At 52.5% G+C, this 23,551-nt stretch overlaps 2 protein-coding genes across 3 annotated transcripts in view; one reads left to right on the top strand and one right to left on the bottom strand.

Annotated features, from left to right (window-relative positions):
- Positions 1-1,875: 1,875 nt before the first annotated feature.
- Positions 1,876-15,547, top strand: LOC132017892 (ubiquinol-cytochrome-c reductase complex assembly factor 2). The gene is made up of 4 exons (XM_059400046.1): positions 1,876-2,050; positions 11,684-11,758; positions 12,601-12,670; positions 15,362-15,547. Exons 1-4 carry the CDS (start codon positions 1,913-1,915, stop codon positions 15,487-15,489), a joined length of 411 nt encoding a protein of 136 aa, XP_059256029.1. The 5' UTR covers positions 1,876-1,912; the 3' UTR covers positions 15,490-15,547.
- Positions 15,548-16,538: 991 nt separating this feature from the next.
- ITPR3 (inositol 1,4,5-trisphosphate receptor type 3) overlaps positions 16,539-23,551 on the bottom strand; it is a 66,251-nt gene continuing 59,238 nt past the window's right edge. For both annotated transcript variants that reach the window (XM_059400042.1, XM_059400043.1), the window contains exons 50-58: positions 22,932-23,104; positions 22,290-22,454; positions 21,929-22,121; positions 21,356-21,460; positions 21,141-21,268; positions 20,112-20,277; positions 19,338-19,498; positions 18,057-18,218; positions 16,539-17,380 (exon numbers count right to left, since the gene is read on the bottom strand). In XM_059400042.1, coding sequence (XP_059256025.1) covers positions 17,312-17,380; positions 18,057-18,218; positions 19,338-19,498; positions 20,112-20,277; positions 21,141-21,268; positions 21,356-21,460; positions 21,929-22,121; positions 22,290-22,454; positions 22,932-23,104 — 1,322 coding nt within the window. In that variant the 3' untranslated portion in view covers positions 16,539-17,311. The remainder of the gene's footprint in view (positions 17,381-18,056; positions 18,219-19,337; positions 19,499-20,111; positions 20,278-21,140; positions 21,269-21,355; positions 21,461-21,928; positions 22,122-22,289; positions 22,455-22,931; positions 23,105-23,551) is intronic.

Below are 23,551 nucleotides of genomic sequence, written 5' to 3'. Positions count from 1 at the left end.
TCTTACTATTTTAACAAGGACCTTTCTATTTTCACCTTCTACTGGGCCTCCACAAATTACACAGATAGTGTAATCAATGAATGGATGAAGGAATGAATGGGCAAGCCCACATTCCAACCCAGGTCTGTAAGACTCCAAGGCCTCACTCCTGAACCACCAAACCAAACAAGCCTCCAGTGGAGATAAGAGAGGTGGGCAGGGCAGTCTGAACCGGGAACAACCACAACTCACCTAGAAGCTGTGCTGTGGAGGGGAGAGCCTTAGAAGGAGACACTGACTTGAGTTTCCCGGATGCCTAGTTGTTCTTCTCAACCTCTCATTTCACTTGTGCCTCAAGTGGAGTAAAGACCATTTGCTGCCACCTCAAGATACTCCTCCTCTCACTGAAGAGAGAGGGACCTCAGACCCCGCGTCCTAGGGACACTGTCAGCCAACAAGGTGCTCTTCAAAGCCACAGCTGTGGTCAGGCCTCAAGCAGAATGACCAGGCCTCTAGGCACCTGGAACTTGACAGTAAACAGGTATAATCCTTGACCTTTAGGTCTCATGGCAGCCATCAAAACTTCGCGGCTAAACAGCTAATGAGGAAGATAGAGCTGGGAGGTACTGCTGGACTGGGAACGAAGGCGGGGGTGCCCCCCCAAAAGCCTCATTTTCTACTCCTCCTGAGCTCTCCTAACCTCAGGCAGGTACTACTCCCTGAACTCATTTACCTCAAGTGGACATTGCACACCTCAGATCCCCAGAGGTTCTCATTCAATAATAGGTCTTTACTCTTATGGCTTTCAGAACACTTCAAAGCTGATCCTTGTTAAAACCACCCATTTATCTTTCCTCAGATTAAACCCCTTCCTCCTCTTCTCTCTCCCATTCCTCCCCCAGGCCTGGCTCTTGCTGCTCAAGAACCTTTCATTCCCTCTTATCCAGATCCTAACCATCCTTCATGGTCTGGCCCAAATGCCATCTCCTGAAGAAGCTATCTCCAATCTTTCTCCCCTTATTCCCCTGAACAGCTAGAAGTAGTATTTCTTTCTCCAAACTCCTCAGCATTCTCTGACACTTCCATTAAAGTCCCTGTCACTTTGAACTTGTATTCGGGTTGTCTATCCACTACTCAACAGTCCACTCCTTGAAGGCAAGAGTCTCCTGGATTTACCTTTACAAAGCAGGATAGTGAAGACAGAGCCCGACTCAGCTTAAGGAAACTGGTGGGGGTATCTTGAAAAGAAAAATGATGACATCCCACATGATGCTGCAGCTGGAGATGTATAAGAAAAGAATTGGTAAAACAAGTTTCCCAGGCTGAATCAACCCAGCTGACTTTGCTCAAGCTGGGAAATCTGTGCCTCCCAGGGACACGTGCCCAGTGTGGGGAGGGGAGCTCTGAACGATACTGAAGGGCTGGGGACAGAGGAATTAGAGCTAAGAAGCAGTACCTAGTGGTAATGACAAGCACAGGGGCTGCGATAGGAGAGATAGGGAGGCGAATGTGATTAAATTGCGCGTGCTATGTGATTAAATTCATACACATCTTCATCGAATAACAACCTGTATTTACATGCAAATGTATTCGTTTATGCAAATTAGCAGAGGTCTCGGAGGAAGTTTGTTAGTCTGGAGCTTGTGCAAGCATTGAAAAAAGAGAAGCAAACCTGTCCCTGGGGTACACCGCGTCTGACGGGCCCCTGGGAGCTGAGCCGGTTCCAGGAGGAGTAACACTGAATTAGCTCGGCTCGCAGAGACAGGAGAGCAGCGCCCCTCTCCGGAGAGCGCGCGGGCGCCCGCGAACTCACGCATGCTCACTCCTTCTTTCCTACTTTCCCGCCCCCCCGGGAAACTGGCGAGCCTATGTGCGCAAGCGCCAACTTTCGCTCCGACTCCTCCCTCAAGGGCGGGGACAAACGGGGCCCAAAATGGCGGCCAGCCGCTACCGGCGTTTCCTTAAGCTCTGTGAGGAATGGCCAGTGGACGAGACCAAACGGGGCCGGGACTTGGGCGCTTACCTGCGGCAGCGGGTAGCACAGGCCTTTCGGGAGGGAGAGAACACCCAGGTGACCGGACTGTGGGGTCCGTCTGCAGCGGGGTGGCGGTTGGGGCGAGGGGCGGAAACGACGAGGCACGGGCGGGGCTGACGAGCGGGCAAGCAGTGGGGTCCACGCATGCGCGAGCCTTCCCTCCCTGGCCGCACGTGCGCGCGGCCCCTCCTGTACACCCCACCACCCCTCCCGGAACTTCAGAGAGCGACGACCCAGCCTTTTTATTCAGTGTTCTCCTCTGGCTGCACTGTGGAATTACTGAAGACGCTTTTTTAAAATATAGGTGTCCGGAACCGTACAGCCTTATTGAATTAGAACCTCTGGGGTTGGGGCCTTGTGCTCAATATTTGGTAACTTTCACCAGCTGATTCTGGGTGCAGCCAGAGTTGAGATGGTGTCTGTCGCAGGCTTAGAGCTTCCCTGACATGGTGCTGTTACCTCGCAGTGTTGTGCAGTGACTGAGCCGAACCTCAAGGTCCTCTGCAGGGCCCCAGCTAAGCCTTTGTGTGCTCTCTGGGCCCCTGTAAGTCCATGCAGCAGGTTTGGACCTCAACCCCCTCCCCTGTGTGAGTCATGACCCTACCTTCTCGCTCTCCTCTAGGTTGGTGCTAGGGCGGCTGTGGGGCTCATTCATACACAGCTCATACTCATCGATCACCCGCCATGTGCTGGGAACTGTGCTAGGTGCTGGGGGAGACAGCAGTGAATTAGAAGAGGGCGTGTCCTCTTCTGTCCTCTTCAGCTTCAACTGAAGTTGAAGTTTACATTCTCGTCTGGGACACAGTAAGCAAGTAGACAATGGTAAGAGAGTCCAGATCAGTCCTGTGTTGGATGTCAAATAGAGTAGCATGATAAAAGAGTAATACTGGTTCTGATACAGAAGGCCTGGCCCAGAAGGTGACACATAGATGACGCATGAAGAAGATGAGCTGGCTGTACACTTGGTGGGAAGGGCATTCCAGGCAAAGGTCCTAGGCAGGAAGCAGACTGGCATGTTAAGGAACAGAAAGGAAGCCAGAGTTGCTGAAGGGGAGTGAGTGAGATGGAGTTGCTAAGAGTTGAGGTCAGAGGAGGACAAGAGCCAGGTGCAATAGGGTGTTAACAGGCTCTGGTTAGGAGTTGGATTTTATCATAAGGGCGGTGAGAAGCCATTGGGGAGGTTTGTGAAAACTGACGTGACCTAATTTATTTGTTTTAAAAGATCATTCTGGTTGCATGTGGTGAATGGATTATAGCGGGCAAGGATAGGAACAAGGCAGCTGGAGAAAAGGCTACTCTGGCAAGAAATAATAGTGGTTTGGATGAAGGAGGCAGCACAGGAGACGGAGTGGTGCACTGTGAAGGTTGCTTCAGTGAGACTTGCTAATACAGTGGATGTGACGTAAAGGGGTAAAGAAACCAATGAGAACATCTAGATTTTTTTGGCCTGAGCAACTGGGTGGGAGGAGGTGCCGTTTACTGGGATGAGAAAGACTAGATGAGGAGCAGGTGTGGGAAGAACGTCTTGAGTTCGGTGTTAGACATGTTAAATTTGAGATGCCAAGTGGACTTACCTCCAAGTGAAAATGTCAAGGAGGCAGTGAGATATTTGAGCCTGGGGCTCAGGCAAGAGGTCAGAGGTAGGAAATACGATACATAAACACACAACCTGAAGAAATGACTTTTGCCAAAGTTGGCCACTACCTGTCAAAGCAGGAACATGTTTTTTTGCAGCTTAGCCCCAACAAAGAGCCAAGCCAGACCACCTCCAGGAGCAAGAACATGCCCAGTGGTATCATTGAAACCAAAGTTCAGACTTGGGGGAGGCCGTGGATGAAGTGCCTGGCTATGGGCTTGGGGGAAGGAGTGAGGGGCCACTATGCTGACACACCTTTTACAGTGGTCTTCACTGTTCTGACATAAATCAAGATCTTGAAGGCAAGAATTGTTATCTAGTTCCAACTTTACAAACTCCGTAGACTTTTCTAGGGCTCTGCTCCCTACGTATTTTTAGTGTGAGCCTCCTGGGACTAGAGAGGGTGCCATTTATTTTCTCCCCCCGCGCCAGTGTCTAGCATGGTTCTTGGCACATAAAGGACAACCAGTAAATGTCTGGATGAACAGATTGAATAAATGATCGGTTATGACTCATGATACAAAAATCATTTCAATACAGTTGCAGGTGTGGCAGAGCTAGGTAGAGAGAAATAGCGAAGAGTGAGAAGGAATAGTTCTGTGTCCTGAGTGGTGAGAATTTGAAAGCTTGCTGTGTGCGGGGACTCCAGAAGGGGGTCAGAGCCTGGTCCTTACCGTCAAGAAACTTACCAGTCAGGTAGACATGCAATTTACTGGACTGAGATTCAGATGGAGGCAGGCAGAGACCTGAGGAGGTGAGAGAGTGCGACGTTTGCCTACTTGACTTAGTGTTAGAGGACCCAGAAAAGCTTTCTCTTTTGGAGTTGTCATCTTTTGTCATCACCTGGGGAGATAGTTCTAATTAGCCAAAGGCCCACCAAGATTTGAGTCATAGTTTTAAATGCAAGTCATGGCTTTGTTGATGGTTCTGGAGCCACTGATGAATGCATCCCTAGTAAAGCAAACCAGTATATGATGGGGGCAGCAAGCCCATTACTCAGGACCATTGTCATGGTACCTCATCCTCGTGGCACCTGAGAATGCTCCTGGGCTTAGTAAATCTTGGTGATCATTTGTAGAGGGAGCAGCCCCTTGCCAGAACGGAAAACAGCACTGTGAGTCACTCCCACTGACACCCTGGATCATTTATAAAGCTTGAGAAAGAAAGGAGGTTCTGGTAAACTCTTCATGAAGCTGGCAGCCGGCAGCGAGCATTAGACCCAGCTGGCCGATGGGTGGGGAGCTCCTCCTTGGTTATGCCAGTTGCCAGAAAGATCGGACTAGAGGTGGACGCAGCTCTGCTCCCCAGCCTCCTTGTTCCTGTCGAGGAGAGAGGCAGGCAATCCTGTCGACCTCCTGGCTTCCTGCATGTTAACAGTACCACTGAACACATGGCCTGGCATGCTTTTGCAGGCGTATTCTCATTTAATTTAATCCTCAGTGCAGCTGAGGAAGGTGGCCATCACTTAATTCCCATTTTGCAGACAAGGAAACAAAATCAGAAACCTAAAACAACTTATTCAGGGTCCTCGGGGAATCAGTGGCGAGACAAGTAAGCAACAGAACCAGCTGTGCCAGTCCTGATCCGGCGTTGCTTCCTTGGTGCCTCCTCTTCCCTCAGCTGCCTTTTCTCCTGAGTTCTTTCTTGCTGAAAAGACCCCTTGTTCCGTGAACATGAAGCCACCACCCCTTTCCCCTCATGCCTTCTTCAAGCCAATGACAGCTTTACCAAAGAAGTAAATATCTCCTGCTTGTTTCCCTACCTGCCTTGCTTTGCCCCAGCCACGACCCCCCTCGTACAGATTGGAAGAAAGATGACCCTCAGGTAGGATATCAGTGCAGAAGGGCCGGACTCACTAGAAAACAAATCAGTCATTCAGACTTGAATGCAGAGTACAAAAACCTCCGCCTCCATTAATACCACTTCACTTTGCCCTTTGGGGAGCCTCACGGTCCACCCAGAACCCACCAAGAAGGAGGCGATGGTGGGAAGCAGGAACACACTTAACACCTCTTACACCCTTGGGCCTTTTGTGCAGTATTTTGAAAGTTAATAGTTATGGGTTTTGCCCCTTCTGAATGCAGTTTCTTCAAGGAAACACGTCCCCTGCAGCACCAAGCGCTCAATAAAAGAATCACGACGTGGGGGCAGGTGGAAAACAACTCTGATTGTTGACTTAAGTACAGGGAAAGGGGCCAGTCCTTCTCATGAGTTCTTTAGGCGCACAGGCAGCTTCCTGAAAGATCCCTGGCTGCACACCCACACCCACTAATCTAGCATGGGGCATGGCTCTGGGGAACAGCTTGGAAACACGGCCACCCAGGAAGGGGCTCACCCACCAGTGAGTTCTTTTTTTTTTTTTTTTTAAAGATTTTATTTATTTATTCGACAGAGAGAGATCACAAGTAGGCAGAGAGGAAGGCAGAGAGAGAGGAGGAAGCAGGCTCCCCGCTGAGCAGAGAGCCCGATGTGGGACTCGATCCCAGAACCCTGAGATCATGACCTGAGCCGAAGGCAGCAGCTTAACCCACTGAGCCACCCAGGCGCCCCACCAGTGAGTTCTTGCATCATACCTTTAAATCCTATCAGCCTCGTTTGAGAAAAGTTGAACGGTGTCTTGGGTTTGCAGTAATGTAAGTGATAGTTTCAGGTCTCGGGAGAGTGTAAAGGTTGTATGTAATTCTGTTGTCTCAGTCACCAGGCGGAGCCCTGGACTCTGGCTTTCCTCAGTGTGGCAGGGAGCCAGCTCCATCCACCATTGCCTGGTCGGTGCTGGTTTCGGGGACAGCACCTCAGCCATGCCCATGCCCCGCTCTGTGGGGCCCCAGAAGGCCAGTATCCGAGGCATGGCCTAAGGACAGATGGTGCTATTTTTAGCTACAATCTGGAACCCACTGCAAAACTGGAGTTGTGAAGAGACTCATCTGTGAGAGGGAATGCAGACGTCTCCATCTTTTTCCTCCTCTCCCAGTTCCAGGCAGAGCTAGAGCGACCCAAGGTAGTGTTTAGGCTACGGGATGGCAACTTTCTGTGCTCAGTTAAAGATACAGGTGCTCGTCCTCCTAGAGGCATAAATTAGGGACCACTTTAGGTGGGTCCCTGCTTTACTTGGAGCCCTGTGGGTCTGCCTCTTGCCTCCCTGATGAGTGACAGGCAGGTGTGTGAGGTCTTCACTGTCCTCCGATCATTCGTGCCAGCCCGTGTTCTGCTTCTCACCACACGGAAGCCTGTGCCCTGGCCTCCCATTGCCTCTCAAATGGGCTGCCGTCAAGTGGTTCTTAACCTCAGAATCTAGTGCACCGTGGACACCACCGCCCAAAATGCACAAGGCTTGCCAAGATTTGCTGCCCCTGCCCCAACCCCGGCCCTTGAAGCACTCCTTGGCTCAGCTTAAGACCCTGCTTTGCCTAAAACATCCTTGTCCCCTGCTTTTTCACACGTCCTCCAGCCATTCAGATCCCCATTCCACCCACCCTCAGCTCCTTGCTCTGCGCACTGTGGGACTCTGGCTCTCCCTCTGAACTGTCACTGCGCTGAAACTCAAGACCCCTGCCAGCCCTGCCCTGTCAGCCAGGCCTGGTGACCTGCTCCCACCCCTGATGTCCTGTATCCTGGTGCTCAGTTACACACTACCCCTGGGGCCATGTTTGATATTTAACGCATGCCTGACTTGTCTCCTCTACTTGATTTCCAATTTCTCCAGGGTCGAGGCTGGGTCTTTATTGTCTCCTCACAGCCCCCCAGCAGAGCACTCTGCCTAGTAGGTGCTCAAGAAATAGATTTGCACTAGAATTGAAGGGGCCAGGCTCCCATAACGGAATGAACTCATTTCAGAAGTTCATTACCAAGCCATGAAAACCTTTTTCATAGATCCTCCTGGACCAAATCCAGCTCTACCTTAATTAGCAAAGCAATTTGCAACACCCTTTCCCAAAAGTGCTTATGCGTCCCTTTGTGTGACTAGAATCCGGGCCGCTGTGTGGACCGATTGCAGTCACCACCCAAAATTCAATTTTGAAAATCGAAATCAGTGCCTGCGGCACTGATGTAGATTTGTATGTATAAAAGTTTAATATGGTAAAGAGAAATTTACTGACGACTGAGAAGGGGAAATGCAAAAGGAGCAAAAATAGAGCTATAAAGGACACTATGTCAGTTGAACATCTATTTCATTCACATTTAGGGAGCAGAGCTGAATTTTTCATAATGTCCCACGGCTGCCTTCTTCAAACCCACAGCTGCTATTAGTTCTAAAATGTCCGTAATCTCATTAGGTGTGAATGCAAAATCAGGTAATTTAAAGCTTGTATATAAGAATATTTCTAAAAGTGCACAGAACATTTCATCAGGCAAACTGTATATTTCCAAATTCAGAAACATTTGTGCTGGAGTCTGTGAATAAAGTGTAGGATGTAGGAGTGTGGCAAGGCTTCTGGAATCAGACAGATATTTCTACCAATAATCCTTTTAAATGGTAAATAAGACTTTTTTTGTGGGGAGCTTGGGTTGGATGTGCCCGGGACTGGAATTGGCTGGAGCTGCATCTGCCCTTAGGCAGTCACACCTGGCCAGAAATGAGCACTCCGGCCTCTCATCACCTCCTCATCACCTCCTTGGAGCTGCTCTTACAGCCTCATATGCACACCTTCTGGCCTCAGATAAGAGGTTGGGTGACCAATTCATTTTTTGGTGTTTGGTTCTTGTTAGGTGTTTGGTTCCTTCTCGGATTGTTAATGGAGCACGGGGCATTATATAAAATATCTAGGAGGCTGTGTCGTAAATACTGAAGGAATTTTAAGAGGTTGAGGGAGCTCAGACCATCCCATTGTTTTTACATTCAGACCCTATGCTCTTTGCCCTCCTAGGAGCAGTGCTCTACAGGGGTGACCCCGGCCTCCCTCTGTGCCGCTGCAGAGACGGGAAGGAAGAGGATACCTCATTCTCTCAAGGCTTTAGTAGGAGGTTTCCGAGTTGCCCCATGGTCACCATTAGAGAAGTTGGAGGAGAAGCAGGAGGGGAACTTGCGTGGAGTGATCTCCCATGCCTCCATTACTTCCATGCCTAGCCACACCCCGGTGGTCACATCGGTGAGGGCAACACTGATCTGCTGAGGACACTCTCACTGCCTCATCTCCCCCAGGGTTGTGCTTTCTAGCCGACCCCCTGCCTGCAGAGCCCCCACTTCCTTCAGGTAGCCCCTGCTCGTCCTCAGCCATGACCCTCCCACTGGCCGGTCTCCCCTGGCAGTGTCCATAGCAGTCCTCGTTGCACTGCCACCAGGATTACCTGTCCCCAGGGCTGTCCCGAACACTTCCCTTCTTCCCCTTGTAGTCCGTGAGGTGGAGACAGGCATTGCCTGCCAGAACTGTTCACTACCACTAACACTAAGAAAAGCGAATCACTCACATTGATCAGCGTCCCAGGCCCCAACTTCAGAGCAATCCAGGCATCGCCTCGTTTTTCCTCACACCGCCCTCAGAAATAGGGACTATTATTATCTTTCCTTTTAAAAGGTTAAGTTGGCGGGTATGCTTCAAAAATGTCAGTGCTTGAAAGACGAAAGGCCGGGGAACCGTCCCCCGTCCCGGCTGAAAGGAGAAAGCTACATGACAGATAAATGCTGTTGGTAATCCTGGGCCAAAAGGAAATTTTTTTTTTTTTTAAATGTAAGGATTATAACGGAAACAATGGACAGAACTGGAATATGGATGATGAACTAGATAAAAGTGTTGCATCAATGTCAGGTGTCCTGAATTTGATCACTGAACCGTGGTTATGTAAGAGAAATGCCCTTGTTCTCAGGAAACCCACGGAAATATTATGGCACGAAGGAGCGTCACGCTCCAACTTACTCTCAAATGGATCAGAAGGAAAATACGTATATATAGAGAGAGTGATAAAGCAAATGTGGCAGGTTTTTTCTAAAGTGTGGGGGACGGGGAGATTGCATGATTTGCCCAGCATCCTGGGTCTGATAAGTGAAGGAGCCAAGATTCCAAGGCAGGAGGTGTGACTCCACTGCTCTTCACAGCCATGGAGACCTGCTCATACACAGGGCCGAGCACACTGCAGGTTCTTGGTGCGTGGTTTTTTGTTTTTTTTTTTTTTTTTAAAGATTTTCTCTCTTTTCCTTTTTTTTTTTTTTAAAGATTTTATTTATTTGACAGATCACAAGCAGGCGGGGAAGCAGGCTCCCACTGAGCAGAGAGCCCGATGCGGGGCTTGATCCCAGGACCCTGAGACCATGACCTGAGCCGAAGGCAGAGGCTCAACCCACTGAGCCACCCAGGCGCCCCTTGGTGCCTTATTTTTAAATTTGTAAGTGAGCCCATGCACACAAGAATGAAGACCGCAGGCAAAAGATGAAATGGCACGATTTTCTTTTGATAATTGACATAATATTTAAAACTTGGTGCTGGCGTTATTCTGTTTCCTTTTGTGTCTCGCACACTCTGTTCTCCCTTCCGTGTTAGCTCGTGGTTATGCACGTTCCACTGAAACCACAATGTTTGAAATGCTTTCCTCTGAAGTGTGTGCTGCAGAATTCAGTTCCAGCTGGACTTCCCCTCTCCCCCGCCCCAAGAACACTGCCCTACAGGGCTCAGGACCCAGTCCCAGCCTTAGGTTTTTCCATTCCTTCCTTTTGTTCAGCCCTCTGCGCCAGTCCACCCAAGTAATGCCTTTGATTATTACTCAGTGAACCCTAGCTACCTCCTCAGCCCCAAATCCTCTCTCTTCTGATGTGGCTACCTGGGCCTTGTCGTGGTGAGTGGCCTGAACCCGGGGATGGATCAAGTAAAATTACATGATGGATTGTCTTTTTTGGTTGGCTGTGAAAGGGGGGACCTCATTTGACACGTGCACAGAGGCAGAAACAGAGCGACCTTATTAAAACACTTAATTACTTATTTATTTATGCTTTGCCTTCTTCGAGAAAGGATTTAAGTTGGAAAAATCCATCATTTGAATTCTAGGGAAAAACATAAACGAGAAAGTTTTTTTTTCAGGGGAACTTTCAGAATTCTTGGAATCGTGCAAGGAACCATAGGTAAAATAATAGTGAGGGCAGAAGGAAGGGAAAACTAAAAAGTGGGATGAACGGGCAAACCACCTCACGTCTACGTGTGTCCATGTTTCTTGCAGTTTCCAGCAAGGGCACCAGGGTGTCCTGATTTTTCTCCCTCTATTTGCAAGGCCTCAGTGTTTGCGCCCTTTCCTTTCTAGCAGGACCTAATTGGACTCTCCCTCTGGATTCTCAATTCAACTATCTCATCTTTAACTACTGCCTTCATCATGTTTCTTTCCTTGTAAAATTGTAATGGCTCACCATAGATGAAAGCGCAGACAAATTTTTTTTTTTTTTTTTGCCTTTCATAAAAGAGTATTTAATACATTTTATATTGAAGGTTTAACTCAAAAAACTCTTGCTCTTTCTTCCACCCAAGCTCTTACTGCATATTCAGGCCATCAGCCAGACTGATCTGGTGTGAAACATAGACAGCATCCGGGTCTCTTGCTCACACCATCCCTCCACCTAGAAGGCCTCACCGCTCTCGCTTCTGCTCCCCAACTCCTGTGCATCCTTCAGAACCCAGCTCAGTCTCACTCTCACCATACGCTGAGCCTATGAATCACCCCTTCGCCCCCCGACCCTGGTTGCTTCCCACACCACCATGAGGTTCACCCTTCTGATACTATATTTTCATTGCCGTGGCTCCACTGCCGCTGGTGTGGTGGTCCACTAGTCACAGATGCTCAACAAACATTTGTTTGCCATTGATGGAGTTTTTCCGCAGGCTGGGGAGTGGATGAGGTCAAGCCATCACGGAAAGGTGATTTCTAATAGCTTTCTCATCACTGGAGCTGGAGGCCAAATTGGCTTCCCATGGAGGGGAAAAACTGGTGCTAAGCGGCAGGCTGCTTCATTTGCATTGTGGAAGCGGGGTCCTAACTGGAGGTGCAGACGCAGGGCAGGGTGGAAGCTGGAAGCCGGCTTGTTTGCTTACTTCCTTGGGGGGCTCTTTGTTTTTCAGATTGCAGAGCCTGAGGCCTGTGATCAGATGTATGAAAGCCTAGCACGACTTCATTCAAACTATTACAAACACAAGGTGAGTGGGTCAGTCTTTTTTATATCCCCAGCCCTCAGACTGGAAATGACCAATGAGAGTGAGTGAAAAATCTGATTATATGGTGCTTTGTGAAGAAGTGTGGTTTTGCGCCTTTTAAATGCAACCAGTAATTTCAACCAAGCCAACAAGGGCGCCTGGTAGAGGCTTTTAGGTCACCTAAATAAAAGCTATTTATAATTTTGAATAACAGCCATGTGTTTTATAGACCAGTGTGTGCTCCGGGTGTATCTGACGCCTATTGAGCCTTACCTGTTATTTTCCCATCTTCTCTGATGGAGCTGGCATTTCCCCACATTCGTGATAAAGATGGGTGCTTCGGGAACGTCCTGTCAGACAAAGCTGGGCTTTTCCTCAGCCCTGATGTGATTACTGTCAAATTCCGTTCAGCGTGGTTTTCCCCAGACTGGAACAATGTGTTCAGTAACTCTCTAGAGATACACACACCAAATGCCTAGCCTACAGGGAAAAGGGATTTCTTCTAAATCCTCGCAACTCAGAGTGGGGTCTGTGAGCAGCCATGCACGCATCTCCCTGCCCCTGCCCCCAACTGGTTAGAAATGCAGAATGGGGGGGACCACACCCAGACTTCCTAAATCACACAGGCTTTTTCCCCCCAGGCTTCTTGGATCCATTCAGGCGAGGCCAAGTTTTTGACCTCTAGGTGGCGCTGCTCTTCTAGCCGGGCCCCTGACTTGCGGAGGCCCACGCTGGGGAACTGTGCAGAAGAGTAAGGCTTCTCAAGGATCATCAGGTCTCTGACGTTTTGCTGCAGAACTAATCTCTCCCCCACCTTCTCTGTCCTCTCTGCCCCATGTGACCAGTACCCTCGGCCCAGAGACACAAGCTTCAGTGGCCTCTCTGTGGAAGAGTACAAGCTGATCCTGTCCACAGGTATTGACAGCCCCGCTGCCCTTTCTGGTCGGTTTGCAAATGATTCTTTGAGTTCGAGCAGCCAAGGGGAATTGTCTAATAAGACCACGCTGCATGATGGAAAGTCTTGTGGAATAGCCTAGAGGAAAATCTGAAGCTTGAGGGCTCATGCTTTTTGGCCATGGAATATGAAGAAGGTCAAAGGCATTATTTTAAAAAAGAAAATCCATCTTTAGAGCTTTTAAATTCAAGCCTGGGCAGCAGGGAACAGGGGAATTCATATTTGCCAAATGGAAGTAGTTGAAATCAGGATGGAAGGAAAATGATTTTATTTTTATGGTCCTAAGGGGGCCTTATAAACAATGAGGGTTTTAATTAAAACAAAAAGCCATTCAATAAACTTGTATGGGGATATCCGTGGAAGAGTTATCTGACCCAGGGGACGTGGTTTGTGGGTTAGATATGGGTTTAACTAGGTACATTTGGGAGTTGTTGACAAACCTCAATTAACAGGAAAGGAAATACCTTGCCTAGCCGTCCCCTCCTTACTTCCCCATATCCATTGTCACCAAAAGGGGAGTTGAGGGTAGTGGCAAGGGGAGCCTGGGTTGAAGTAGGGAGGGTCTGGAAAATTACTATTTTTACTGCCAAGGATACCATATACAAAAATAGGCTAACCTTTTCTGCAAGGGCACGGCCCTGAAATATTTGCCTTCTGGTACCCTAGAAACTTCTCTTTCCTATTCCTCTGACAGCCTTTCAGTGACTGAGTTTTGGGGATTTGGCCTTCCAGAGAACACTTAACCTTCTGAACAGAAGTGGTATCACCTGCTATCGTATGTCAGCTCTGATCCTATTTTTGTTACAGTACTCTGGAAAACTGGGGTAAAGATATTTTGGCCAGGCAGAATTACTTTATCGACAGTTTTTAAAAATACGTACATAAATGTATTCCCCTGTCCCTAGGCCCATGCAGTTACCAGCAATGATGCACTGTGTCACTCTGAGGGCCCCAGAGGGTTTGAACAAAGTTTGAACTTGAAATTAGAATGGAAATAAGTTCCAGAGGCCCAGCCTCCGCCCTTAGCCTCTGGACACATCTGCGAGTGGGGCAGGGGGGTGAGGAAGGGGCAACAGACTCGGCAGCAAAGGACAGGGAGTTGGAAGACTTCCACCACTGACCTGTGGTTCCAACTTGTTGTGGCTGGGAGCTCGACTCTGGGAAATTTGCTGATAATTTGTTTTCACAATAAGCCTCATATGTTTTTGTTGCAACTGTTTGGCACAAGCTCCTGATTGTTTCTTCTAACACGGCAAGAATACACACCTTACAGTGTTTGAGGGCTTGGCGAGTCCGAAATGTGGCCAAGGTCTCGGGCCCAAGTGTGTTCCCCTGGGCTTGGGGTCATGGTAGACTCTGAGAGAGTCCTCGTGGCTCGCAAGTGGGCGAGGACCCCTCAGCCTCCCTTTGTGCCCACAAGACAACCTAGACTTCTGGAAAGATTTCAGTATGGGATGTTGGGCTCATGGCTGAGGTAGAGCGTATGTCCTCATTTAGTCAAGAGCCCATCGACCATAAATGTAAGTTGCCTTTTTGTTCAGAAAAGCTCTTCTTTTTCTTCTCCAGAAGTTTTGTTAACCAAGGAAAATCTAGGCTATGAAATTAAAACAATACTATGTGAAAATCTAAATTTACAGTACAGATAAAATTAGGCAGCATAGAACTTTAGCCCTAGAGAGCCTTTAGATGGGTGGTTGGTTGGGGGGGGTTGCAAATCTGCCACATCGCTGTGTGACGATGTCTGGAGACATTTTTAGATGTCCCTGCTCAGGGCCTGGTAGGGGGGCTGCTACTGACATCTAGTGGGGAGAGGCCAAGTTGCTGCTAAACGTCTTAGAGTGAGCAGGTCAGCCCCACAACAAAGGACTTGGTGACCCAAAATGTCAGTAGCACCGAGACTGAGACAGCTGGTTTTGGGGTCTCTGGGATGTGTGTGTTGTGTGTGTGTCCTTAAACAAGGGCCCCACTAGCTCTCACCAACCAGCTCCCTGCCACCTTCGTAGCTGAGAAGATGGCCAGCTTTTCCTGAGTGCAGGCCAAGCGCCAAGCAGATTTTCCTCTTACTTTCTTTAGTCCACAACTTTGGAGGCGGGTGTTTTGACCTCCACCTTACAGATGAGGATTCTGAGGCTAACAGGGTTGAATCATTTGTGGCCCAGTGAGATGATCGGTGGGGATCCCGGGTCCATCTCCCGCTGCCCCCCGCCCTGGGCCTGCTCAAGCCCACAGCATATGGTGGGCCCACTCTGCCCGGCTTCATGTCCCAGCTCTGCTGCTTCTGAGCTGTGTGACCTGAGCAAGTTACCTGGCCTCCCTCAGCCTTAATTTCCACATCTGAGAAGTGGAGACAGTAAGGCCTGCCAAGTTTTAAGAGGAGGCCTCTGGGCCCATGGGATATGTTGCTGATGGGATGGTGCCATTCCTTTGCTGGTCCTGTGGAACCGGGCATCGGGGGGTGGGGGGCATGTAGATGTGGGCAGAGGGCACAGAAAGTCACAGGGTGCTTCGTGTGGGCCTGCTACGCAGGTACTCCCTCTCACAGACCACGCTGTGTAAAAATCAAGGTGTGCTCAGATGGCAAGAGCCCGTGGGGCCAATTTACATAATCATATTGCCGACTTCAGTCTATTTCTTGTGTTCCCCTCTTGCAGACACCTTGGAAGAGTTTAAGGAAATGAATAAAGGCATGTGGAAGAAACTGCAGGAGAAGTTTGCCCCCAGGAATCCCGAGGAGAAGCAGAAGGCCTGGGCTCGGCCCTTATCTCGCCCGCGCACCTAAGTGTGGAGTCTTGTACATTGATTGTCATCATAAATAAAACTGCCCTAATTTCCCCATCGTCACAGTTTGGGAATCTCCTCAGCCTCACAAGAAGGAAGCCCTTGCTGCTCTAAAGAAAGCTGCCTGAGAAGGGATGCCGTCGAGCGTCCGCCCTGCCCGCCGGTCAGGGTAGGGAAGTCTCCAGAAGAGAGGAAATGTGGGTCTCTGTCTGGGCCGGAGAAGGGAAGGTGCCGGGACCTCTGGGCAAGGTGCTTCCTGCGCAGCCAGGGGAGCCCCACCTGCCAGCGGGGTTCTGGCTGGCTCCTGGCGAAAATCTCAGGCTCGCTTTTGTTGTAAGAGCTCCTGGGGGAGAGCCAGAAATAGTGGTAAATATCGAAGAAGGCATTCTGTTGCCAGCAGAGAGCAGCAGGAGGTGGTGTCGCGGAGAGATGAGAAGAGCCGGCTTGGCCCTCATTCCCACTGACTGACTCAGAAGGACGGAGCCCAGTCCTCTGCTCCTGACCTTGCAGAAAACCCATGTTCCTGGTTGGCTTAAGGGCCAGAGTAAAGCTACGGACGGGCCTTGGCCAGGCGGGGCCTCAGATCACTGGGCTTCAGCCCTCTGGGCAGGTTGTGTGGGAGGTCACAGGACAAAAACGCCTGGGGCCGGAGCCACACGGGGTCACCTTATTATTCCACAGAACCTTAGCTCTTCCGTAAATGTTCATGTTCCCCACTTGAGCTTTCTTCTGTTAAGCACAGAGCTGAGAGAAGGGATAGGGCAGGGGCTGATGGCACCCCTCAGGGGGAAGTGAACATGAGCTCTTAACCCCATCTGTACCTAGACTCCTCAGTGTGTGCTGAAGTACAGACAATAAAATACACCCAGTTCCCCTGCAACACAGTTCTCCGGTAGTGCTGCAAGATGGGATGCACTCAGGTATCTACCAAGAACCCGAGGTGAGGCTGGGCTGGTGGGGAAGGGCTCATATTCTGTCCCCTGCCCGTGCGCCGCAGGAACCCGCACAGCCCCCGGGGAGCATAGGAATCCGCATCCTTTCCCCACAGTCTGGAGTTCTATTAATTTATTTAAGGCAATTAACATATTAGTTCTTAGGCCAAAGGATTTGTAAAATGTTACACCAAGAGATAAAACAAGCAGTCCAAAACCAGCCACTCAAACACACCCAGGCCCTGTCATGTGGGCCAGCGATTGTTGTCAGCAGGCCTACTAGGAAGGGGCAGGTCCCAGGAGCAAGGCTCTTCATCCTCAGGTCAGTCTCCCTGGGGCAGAGCCAGAGTGGTGGCCTGAACGGTGAGGTCTTCGTGCTGTCCACAGCAGATTCGAGGCCCAGGCATGGCCCCCTTTGAATAAGTTAAATACCAGCACTAAAATCACTAGCAACGGCAGCATTACGGCACCTCCCTGGGGTGCGGGCAGAGGCCAAAATGTAGTGCTTAGAACAGAGAGGGGACCCCATTCCTAACGACCCCCACAAGGAGGAACACAGGAATGTCAGTTACTGCTTTAAGGGACAAAGCGATTGTCTTTCAAGACGGCTTCTCTTCCTCTAAGGCATTAAGGTAAGCGGAGTCCCAGGGACATTCTGAGTTGTCTCTAAGGGCTCTAGGCAGGACTGGCAGCCCCATGGCCCCCCACACCGCACCGGCCAGAGCCTGGGATGGCTCGGGGGTGTCCGGCAGAGTGGGATCTGGAGACCAAGTGGGCCCCTGGCCTGGAGAGGCTGGCAAACTGGCTGGGCCCCCTGACCCACAGGAAGGGGCAGCATTCCAGTCGCCACTGTCCGTGATGACCATCCCCCATCGGGGCTTCCAGCGGCTCTCAGCGGCTCATGCAGTTCTGGACGTCCACGAAGCCCAGGCGTTGCCTGCGTTTCCGCTGCTCTGTCATCTAGGATTAAACGGGCCCACACGTCCGGTCAGGGAGCCTGGCACTCACTCCCACCGTGGGCACCGGGGAGGGGCCAGTGCCCGCCCCCCACCCCCTGTCTAGTGGGCCCAGCTGCTGTTCAGCGCTGGCAGCAGGCCAAGGCCCCCCCAGGGTGCACTGAGGATGTCAGCCCCAAACCCTTGTCCTCAATTAGTGCATCACGAACCCCTGATGTGGTGCAGCTGGGGAACCACCCCACCTAAAAGAGGGGCTGCCTAACCTCATTTAGCCACTGCCAGATGGCGAGGAGGATGCTCTGGGCAAGAGGGGACCTTGACAAGTGGAAGGATGCCCTGACCTCCCTGATCACCAGTGAGCCCTTCAGACAGCCTCCCTAGCAGCTGCCAGGGGTGAGGTGGGGAGTGAGGGGGAAAGACCTCTCACACCTCTACCAAGTGTCCACTTGGCCCTTTCTTCCAGGGGCTCACAGACAGGAGCTGCCAACCTCAAGTCTGGTTTTCCATGAGGGAGAGAGTGTCTCTGAAACCTTCAGTCTTCCACCCCAGACCCAAGAAGGAAAGGAAGGGGTGTGAAGGCCCAGCACCCTCCCCCTCTCCCCCATGGCAGGCTGGGCTGTGACCCCACCCCCAGTGAGGCTCTGAAGCTGGGGACCCCAAGGGTGGGACTGGGTACACACCTGCTCCTTGAGCTCGTTGAGCTGGGCAGTGAGGTGGGACACAAGCTTCATGGTGGAGTTGAGCTTGTCCTGAAGAATCCGGATCTCATTCTGCTCCCCTTCCCCCTCATTGCACACTAGGGACATGGCCCTCATCCGGGGGAACCAGTCCAGGTTCTTGTTCTGAAAAAGGTCCCCCACGGGATAAGCAAGCTGGGCCCAGCCTAGGACGGCCTCATTTAGAAAAGCAATAAGGGAGGGGAGCCTGCTGTCATACCCTGGACAAATTACTCCCCGGGGACTTGTCAGGGGAAAATCTGAACCGACTGGGGTTCTCTCTGACCCTGGGCAGGGCGGAGAGACCAGTGCCCTGGGACAGGCTAACTTCCGTTCCACAGCCTCAAGTCTCACTGCTATCAGCACCGTCTGTTTTTACTCGCCTGACACCCCACGAGAGGAGGAGGGGGGCCTCTGCACCAGACCCCGAAGCTCCTTCCTTCCGCCCAGCCCCGTCTGCCCCTCATGCTCCACACCCCAGGAAGATTCGAGTCAGACACATGGCTCATCGAGCAAGGGGAGGTCTGCCGAGGACAGCTGGCATCTGATGTGTCTGAGAGGCAAGGCCACATTTCCCAGGATGGGGGAGGAGGGGAAGGGGGCCACCAGGTGTCTGGCTCCTTGTCACAAGCTGGGAGTTCTCAGACCATCAGATAAACCTGTACTCAAAGATCAAATTATAGACTTAAGAAATAGTAGAACTCCCCCATTTCTCCCCAACTAAATAGGTCTTTCCTTTTAGCCTGCAATTTATCCATTGTGCGGTGATTAGAAGCTGCACTACATCTGATGGAATGGACGGGCTTCCTCTTCCCGAAACACTATGAGACCTTTTTTTAATTATTATTATTTTTCACTGCTGTCACTGCCTCCCTTACTACAGAAATTGGACAGATTATCTCTGATCCCTCCTAGATCTGATAGTTGCAAGTTATCCCAGCCTCCCTCTCAGCCTAGACCATCCAAAGCTTTTGGGAAGCTGCCATTCCTCTCGCTGAGCTGGAAAAGGCCCCTTGAGAACGTCCACAGAGCAGCAGCCGGGTGGAATCCCCTGATTCCTCAGTATCGGGCAACCAAGGGCCTGGGGAACCCCGTGCACGTCCTTTGGGGCTGACAGGTTTGCTGTGGGCTTTTCCCGGACAACTGAGCCTGTGAAGGAGAGCTCAGAGGCCTCTCCAGCCTTCCCACAAGTGTTCCCAGATATCCCACCCCAGTGGCCATGGTTGCTCGTCTCCAGGGCCACACCTTGATCATCTGGGCCACGTAGCTCTCGGGCCCCGTGTAGTCTGTCTTGTTTTTCACACGGACTAGCACGATGAAGTACAGGTAGTTCCACATGTTGTGTTCGAACTTGATGTGCTCCTCAAAGGATACCGTCTTGTTATCAAACTTGTCTCTCTCCAACCCTGAGGGTGTGGGGGGTGAGGATGAGACCGTCAGCCTCCCACAGCCATCACGGGGCTCCCTGGTCGAGCAGATACCGCCTCTGGGTGCAGTGGGGGGGGGGCATCTGGTCTCAGGCTGATGGGTCTGGTAAACACATGTGACAGCCCACCCCGGCCTATGTAGATCACTTCTATTTAAGGCTCTAGCCACTTAGCCGTGGAGAGCCCCCCCCCCACCCACCCCCCCCCCCCCCACCCCTGCAGCCCTCCACAGGCCGAGGACTGAGGCAGCCAGCTTTCCGAGCCCAGGGGGAGGAAACAGGGATAGCTGAGAAGGAATCTTGTCCCGCAGGTGCCACTGGCTCCTCTGCCTGGGGTGAGGGGACTAGCACCTCAAACCACGAGTGGGAAAAGCTTTGGACAGAGACCAGAGAGCTTCGGTTTCCTCTGAAGCTCTTTCCCACTCCCTTCTATTACCCCAAGCTCAGGCAGGGTCCTGTTCTCCCCAGGGATAGGAGGAGCAAACCGCCATCAAGCTGTCAGCCCCCCGGGGACCATGGGAACCAGGGAAGGGCCCAACTGAGGCCGCCCCAGACCCGCCTCGGCCCCCCGAGGGGCAAGAGCAGGGCCTCACCACAGATGAAGCACGTGGTCTTGAGAATCTCTTCCTTCTTCTGCTTCTCGCTGCGCAGATCGGCGAAGGTGTCGATGATCACTCCGAAGATGAGGTTCAGCACAATGATGATGACGATGAAGAAGAACAGGAGGTCGTAGACCACCCGGGCTGGGAAGAGAGACTCCTGCAGGGGGTGGGCAGGGCCCAGTTCACCCAAGCAGGCCAGACTCAGGCTGGGGGGGGGGGGGGTGGTCAGGGCCAGGACAGAGGGGAATGAAGGCCCCCAGCTCCTACAGCCCTAAAGGCAGCAATGCTGACCCAGCTTCACTCCCACACCCTTGTCACTGAAGCTGCAGGCCTGGACTGTGGGTCAGGAAAGAGCGGACTCAGGATACCAGCTAGGCCTGAGCCCTGTGGACATAGCTTGGCGTGGGGCACTAAGGTTGCAGGTGGAGGCTTATCTCTGCCCCCGATTTTTACATGGGGGCAGAGCCAGCTCCAAACTCCTCTGCCCTGCCCTGGGGATGCCTGGCCTCACACATTCTAGAACTTTCGCCAGGAAGCGGCTTCTTGCCCCCACGTGACTGGGGAAGACTGGCTACCGGTAATGCCTGGCTGCCTGAGTCAAACCCTGAGGCCTCCTCATGGAGCCAACTCAGCTTCCCCGCCCTGCCCAACCCCCTGTGGGTGAGGGCTCTGCCTCACAGATGAAGCCAGTGTAGCCGGGGATCCGCCTGACATCTGACTCACACCTTCCCTAGCCTGGGCAAAGCTTGATTGCCAAGGTCTCTCCTGAGAGCAACCATGGTGAGCTGGTGGGATGTGGGAGCAGAGGGGGGCGTTTCTCAACATCCACGTGACTGCGCGCTGACTGGTGGGAGAGCAGGGAAAGTGGACGCCTGACGGGGGCTTGAGACACTGAAGACTGGGTGGCTTCGGGGACCAAGCTGCTCTGCCAGGCCATGACCCCATGGCAGGACCTCACCGTGGCTGACTGGGCCAGGGCTTGGGCCACATGGATCTGGGAGCAGGGCAAGGGATGCTCACGTCTTTGGAGGGCTTTCGGAGAATGTCGCCCACGCCGCCACCATTGCGCAGCCCGTGATTCATGACAGTGACGATGCACATCAGCAAAGTGTCACAGGCCCGCTCCGTGCTCTCCAGCTCTCCGTTCCCTACACACGGAGCGTGTGCTCAGACCCAGGCCGAGCCCCCTGCCTCTGTGCCCCCTTCCCCAGGCTCCTGAAACACACTGCCCTCACCTTCCGGGACCTCAGGCACCGAGACCCCCGAGACACAGTTCAGCTTGTCCCCACTGCATGTACCCATGAGCGTGGCAGCTCCATGTGGCATCCCCAGGGGGCTGGCTAGAAAGGACACAGAGGAGGTCACCAGGATGAGGACACAGCAGGCCTTACCATTCCCCTGGTTGTGTCCCTAGCATCATACCCTCCACGAACCCTTCCATCCTGTGAGCTCCCAACTCTGGCAGACGACAAGGGAAGGGTCTTTGTGTCCTTGCCCCCACTGGGCTGTGCACAAAGGGCAGAAGGGGGGTCTGCACCCCTGAGCCTGGCACATAGGCAGTCCCAGCAAATACCGAGTTGAACACGAACGCCGGGGTCTGTAAGCAAGAGGCTCTCCCACCCCCCTCAGTCTGTGCCAGGCAAGAGAGAGGCAGAATGGTGTGAGCCAGACCTCCCTGGAACCCAAGAGGAGAAACTGAGGCACGGAGCCTGGTGGAGAAGCACTCCCAGGGCCTGGGCCTGACATAGGTCATTTGTGGACCACGCCCCCCAGGCTCCCACCCCCGCCAAGGAGAGGAGCCGTCAGACCTCCAGAGTGATTGCCCGGCAGCCGGTCGACCTCGAGGATGAAGTCGTCCTTGAGGAAGAGGAAGCCAACGATGGAGAAGAGGTAGACAAGGATGAGGGCCAGTAGGGCAGTCAGCAGGATGGAGCGGCCATTGCGAGTCACGCTCTTGATGACGTTGAACAGTGTCTCCTCACGGTAGATGAGGTCAAAGAGCTGCCGGGCAGGGACAGGGCCATGGGACCTGGGCCTGTGGGACCGCAGGTGCCGCTGGATCCCAGGGCTGCCCTGCTCCCACTGGTTTCCCACAGGCTCTTCCAGAAGCTTGAGGGGAGCCCCGATCACTCCCACACCCCTGCCAGTACCTGCCCCCAGCAGGCTCACCAGGATACTGTAGAAGAGCTCGTGGACAAAGAGGCCCAGGACACTAGTCAGGATGTAGCCCACATGGTAGAGGAACTCCATGTCCATGACCATGGCCTTATAGCCCCGGATGAAGGTACCGCGGTTGCCCACGAAGCTCACCACAAAGACAATCTTGTTGGTCAGCTGGAGGCATGGACAGGGCAGTGGGATCAGTGTCCCACCACCCACCCTGGATCTCCACTCCCTGCTGCTGGGCCTGCCCCGCCACCCTGCCTTGCTCCAAGTATGCTTTATTTCCAGCTGCCAGGAACTGTCATCACATTACAAATCTTTGACGTCTACGGTGTGAACAGTGCCTCTGGGCAGTGCTCCACTAACCCCATGTACACAGCAGCCATGGAGCTGGGGCCCCACAGTGACTCCCACCGTGACTCCCCACAACTGGCTCAGAGTGTCAGTTGCCCCAGTTGATCACGGGCGACGGAGGAGGCTCAGAACAGCCCCACTCGTGGGTCTTTAACAAACTTGGCCCCATTCACAGGGACGGGGTGGGGGGTAGGGCAGAGCAGTGGACTGTGGGGAGGCAGACGGCCAGCATGAAGTCCTACTGCCCCGTGAGCGCAGGGGTGGGGTGGGGTGGGGGCTCCCTCCAGCACTCACATTGAGGGCGCCCAGGATATTGAGTGTGGGCCCAATGCCCAGGTAGTAGATGGAGCGCAGGATGAGTGCCACAATGAGGGGGCGGACGCTGTAGCGCTTGGTGAACAGAGCCGCGATGGAGAAACAGATGAGGATCCAGAACAGCAGCGAGATGAGTGGGGAGCCCAGCACGCCTGGAGGCCAGGATGCAGAGGTGAGCCCTGGGCAGTGAAGCCCAGCATAGCCCCAGCCCCAACACATCCCAAGAAGCCACCTCCTCCTGGAAGCCTTCCCTCTAATGTTCTTGGTCACCTGGTTTTAGGCACCCCCCCCCCATCACACCTGCTCATTCAGGCTTAAGGCAGGAGGTCCTGTTCAGCTGCTGCTACCCTGTCTGATCTCTGGCTCATGTTTGTGCGTTAGAGAGATGGCAAGAGACATGCACTGTCTCCAGAGATTAAGGAAGCTGTCCATCCCACGGGACCATGACTGTGTCTCCCACAGATGCAGAGCCCAAAGGGCAGTGCAGGTGATGTTCCCCACTCTGCATCTGGTCCCCGCAGAGCCTGGCCGGCACCAAGGCTCTGCCCAAGCCCAGGGAGGGGGCATGGTGGACTCTGAGGCCTCAGTCTGCCACCCTT

This window comes from Mustela nigripes, chromosome 5, assembly GCF_022355385.1.
Source record: "Mustela nigripes isolate SB6536 chromosome 5, MUSNIG.SB6536, whole genome shotgun sequence".
Lineage (NCBI taxonomy): Eukaryota > Metazoa > Chordata > Mammalia > Carnivora > Mustelidae > Mustela > Mustela nigripes.
Note: the sequence above shows the minus strand (reverse complement) of the source record. Positions and strands in the feature narration are given on the sequence as shown.

Excerpts from the sequence above, each read along its gene's own strand:
- LOC132017892 (XM_059400046.1), top strand. The coding sequence starts at position 1,913 with ATGGCGGCCAGCCGCTACCGGCGTTTCCTTAAGCTCTGTGAGGAATGG. Across the intron at positions 2,051-11,683 it reads GGGAGGGAGAGAACACCCAG|ATTGCAGAGCCTGAGGCCTG; the intron begins GTGACCGGACTG and ends TTTGTTTTTCAG. Across the intron at positions 12,671-15,361 it reads CAAGCTGATCCTGTCCACAG|ACACCTTGGAAGAGTTTAAG; the intron begins GTATTGACAGCC and ends CCCCTCTTGCAG.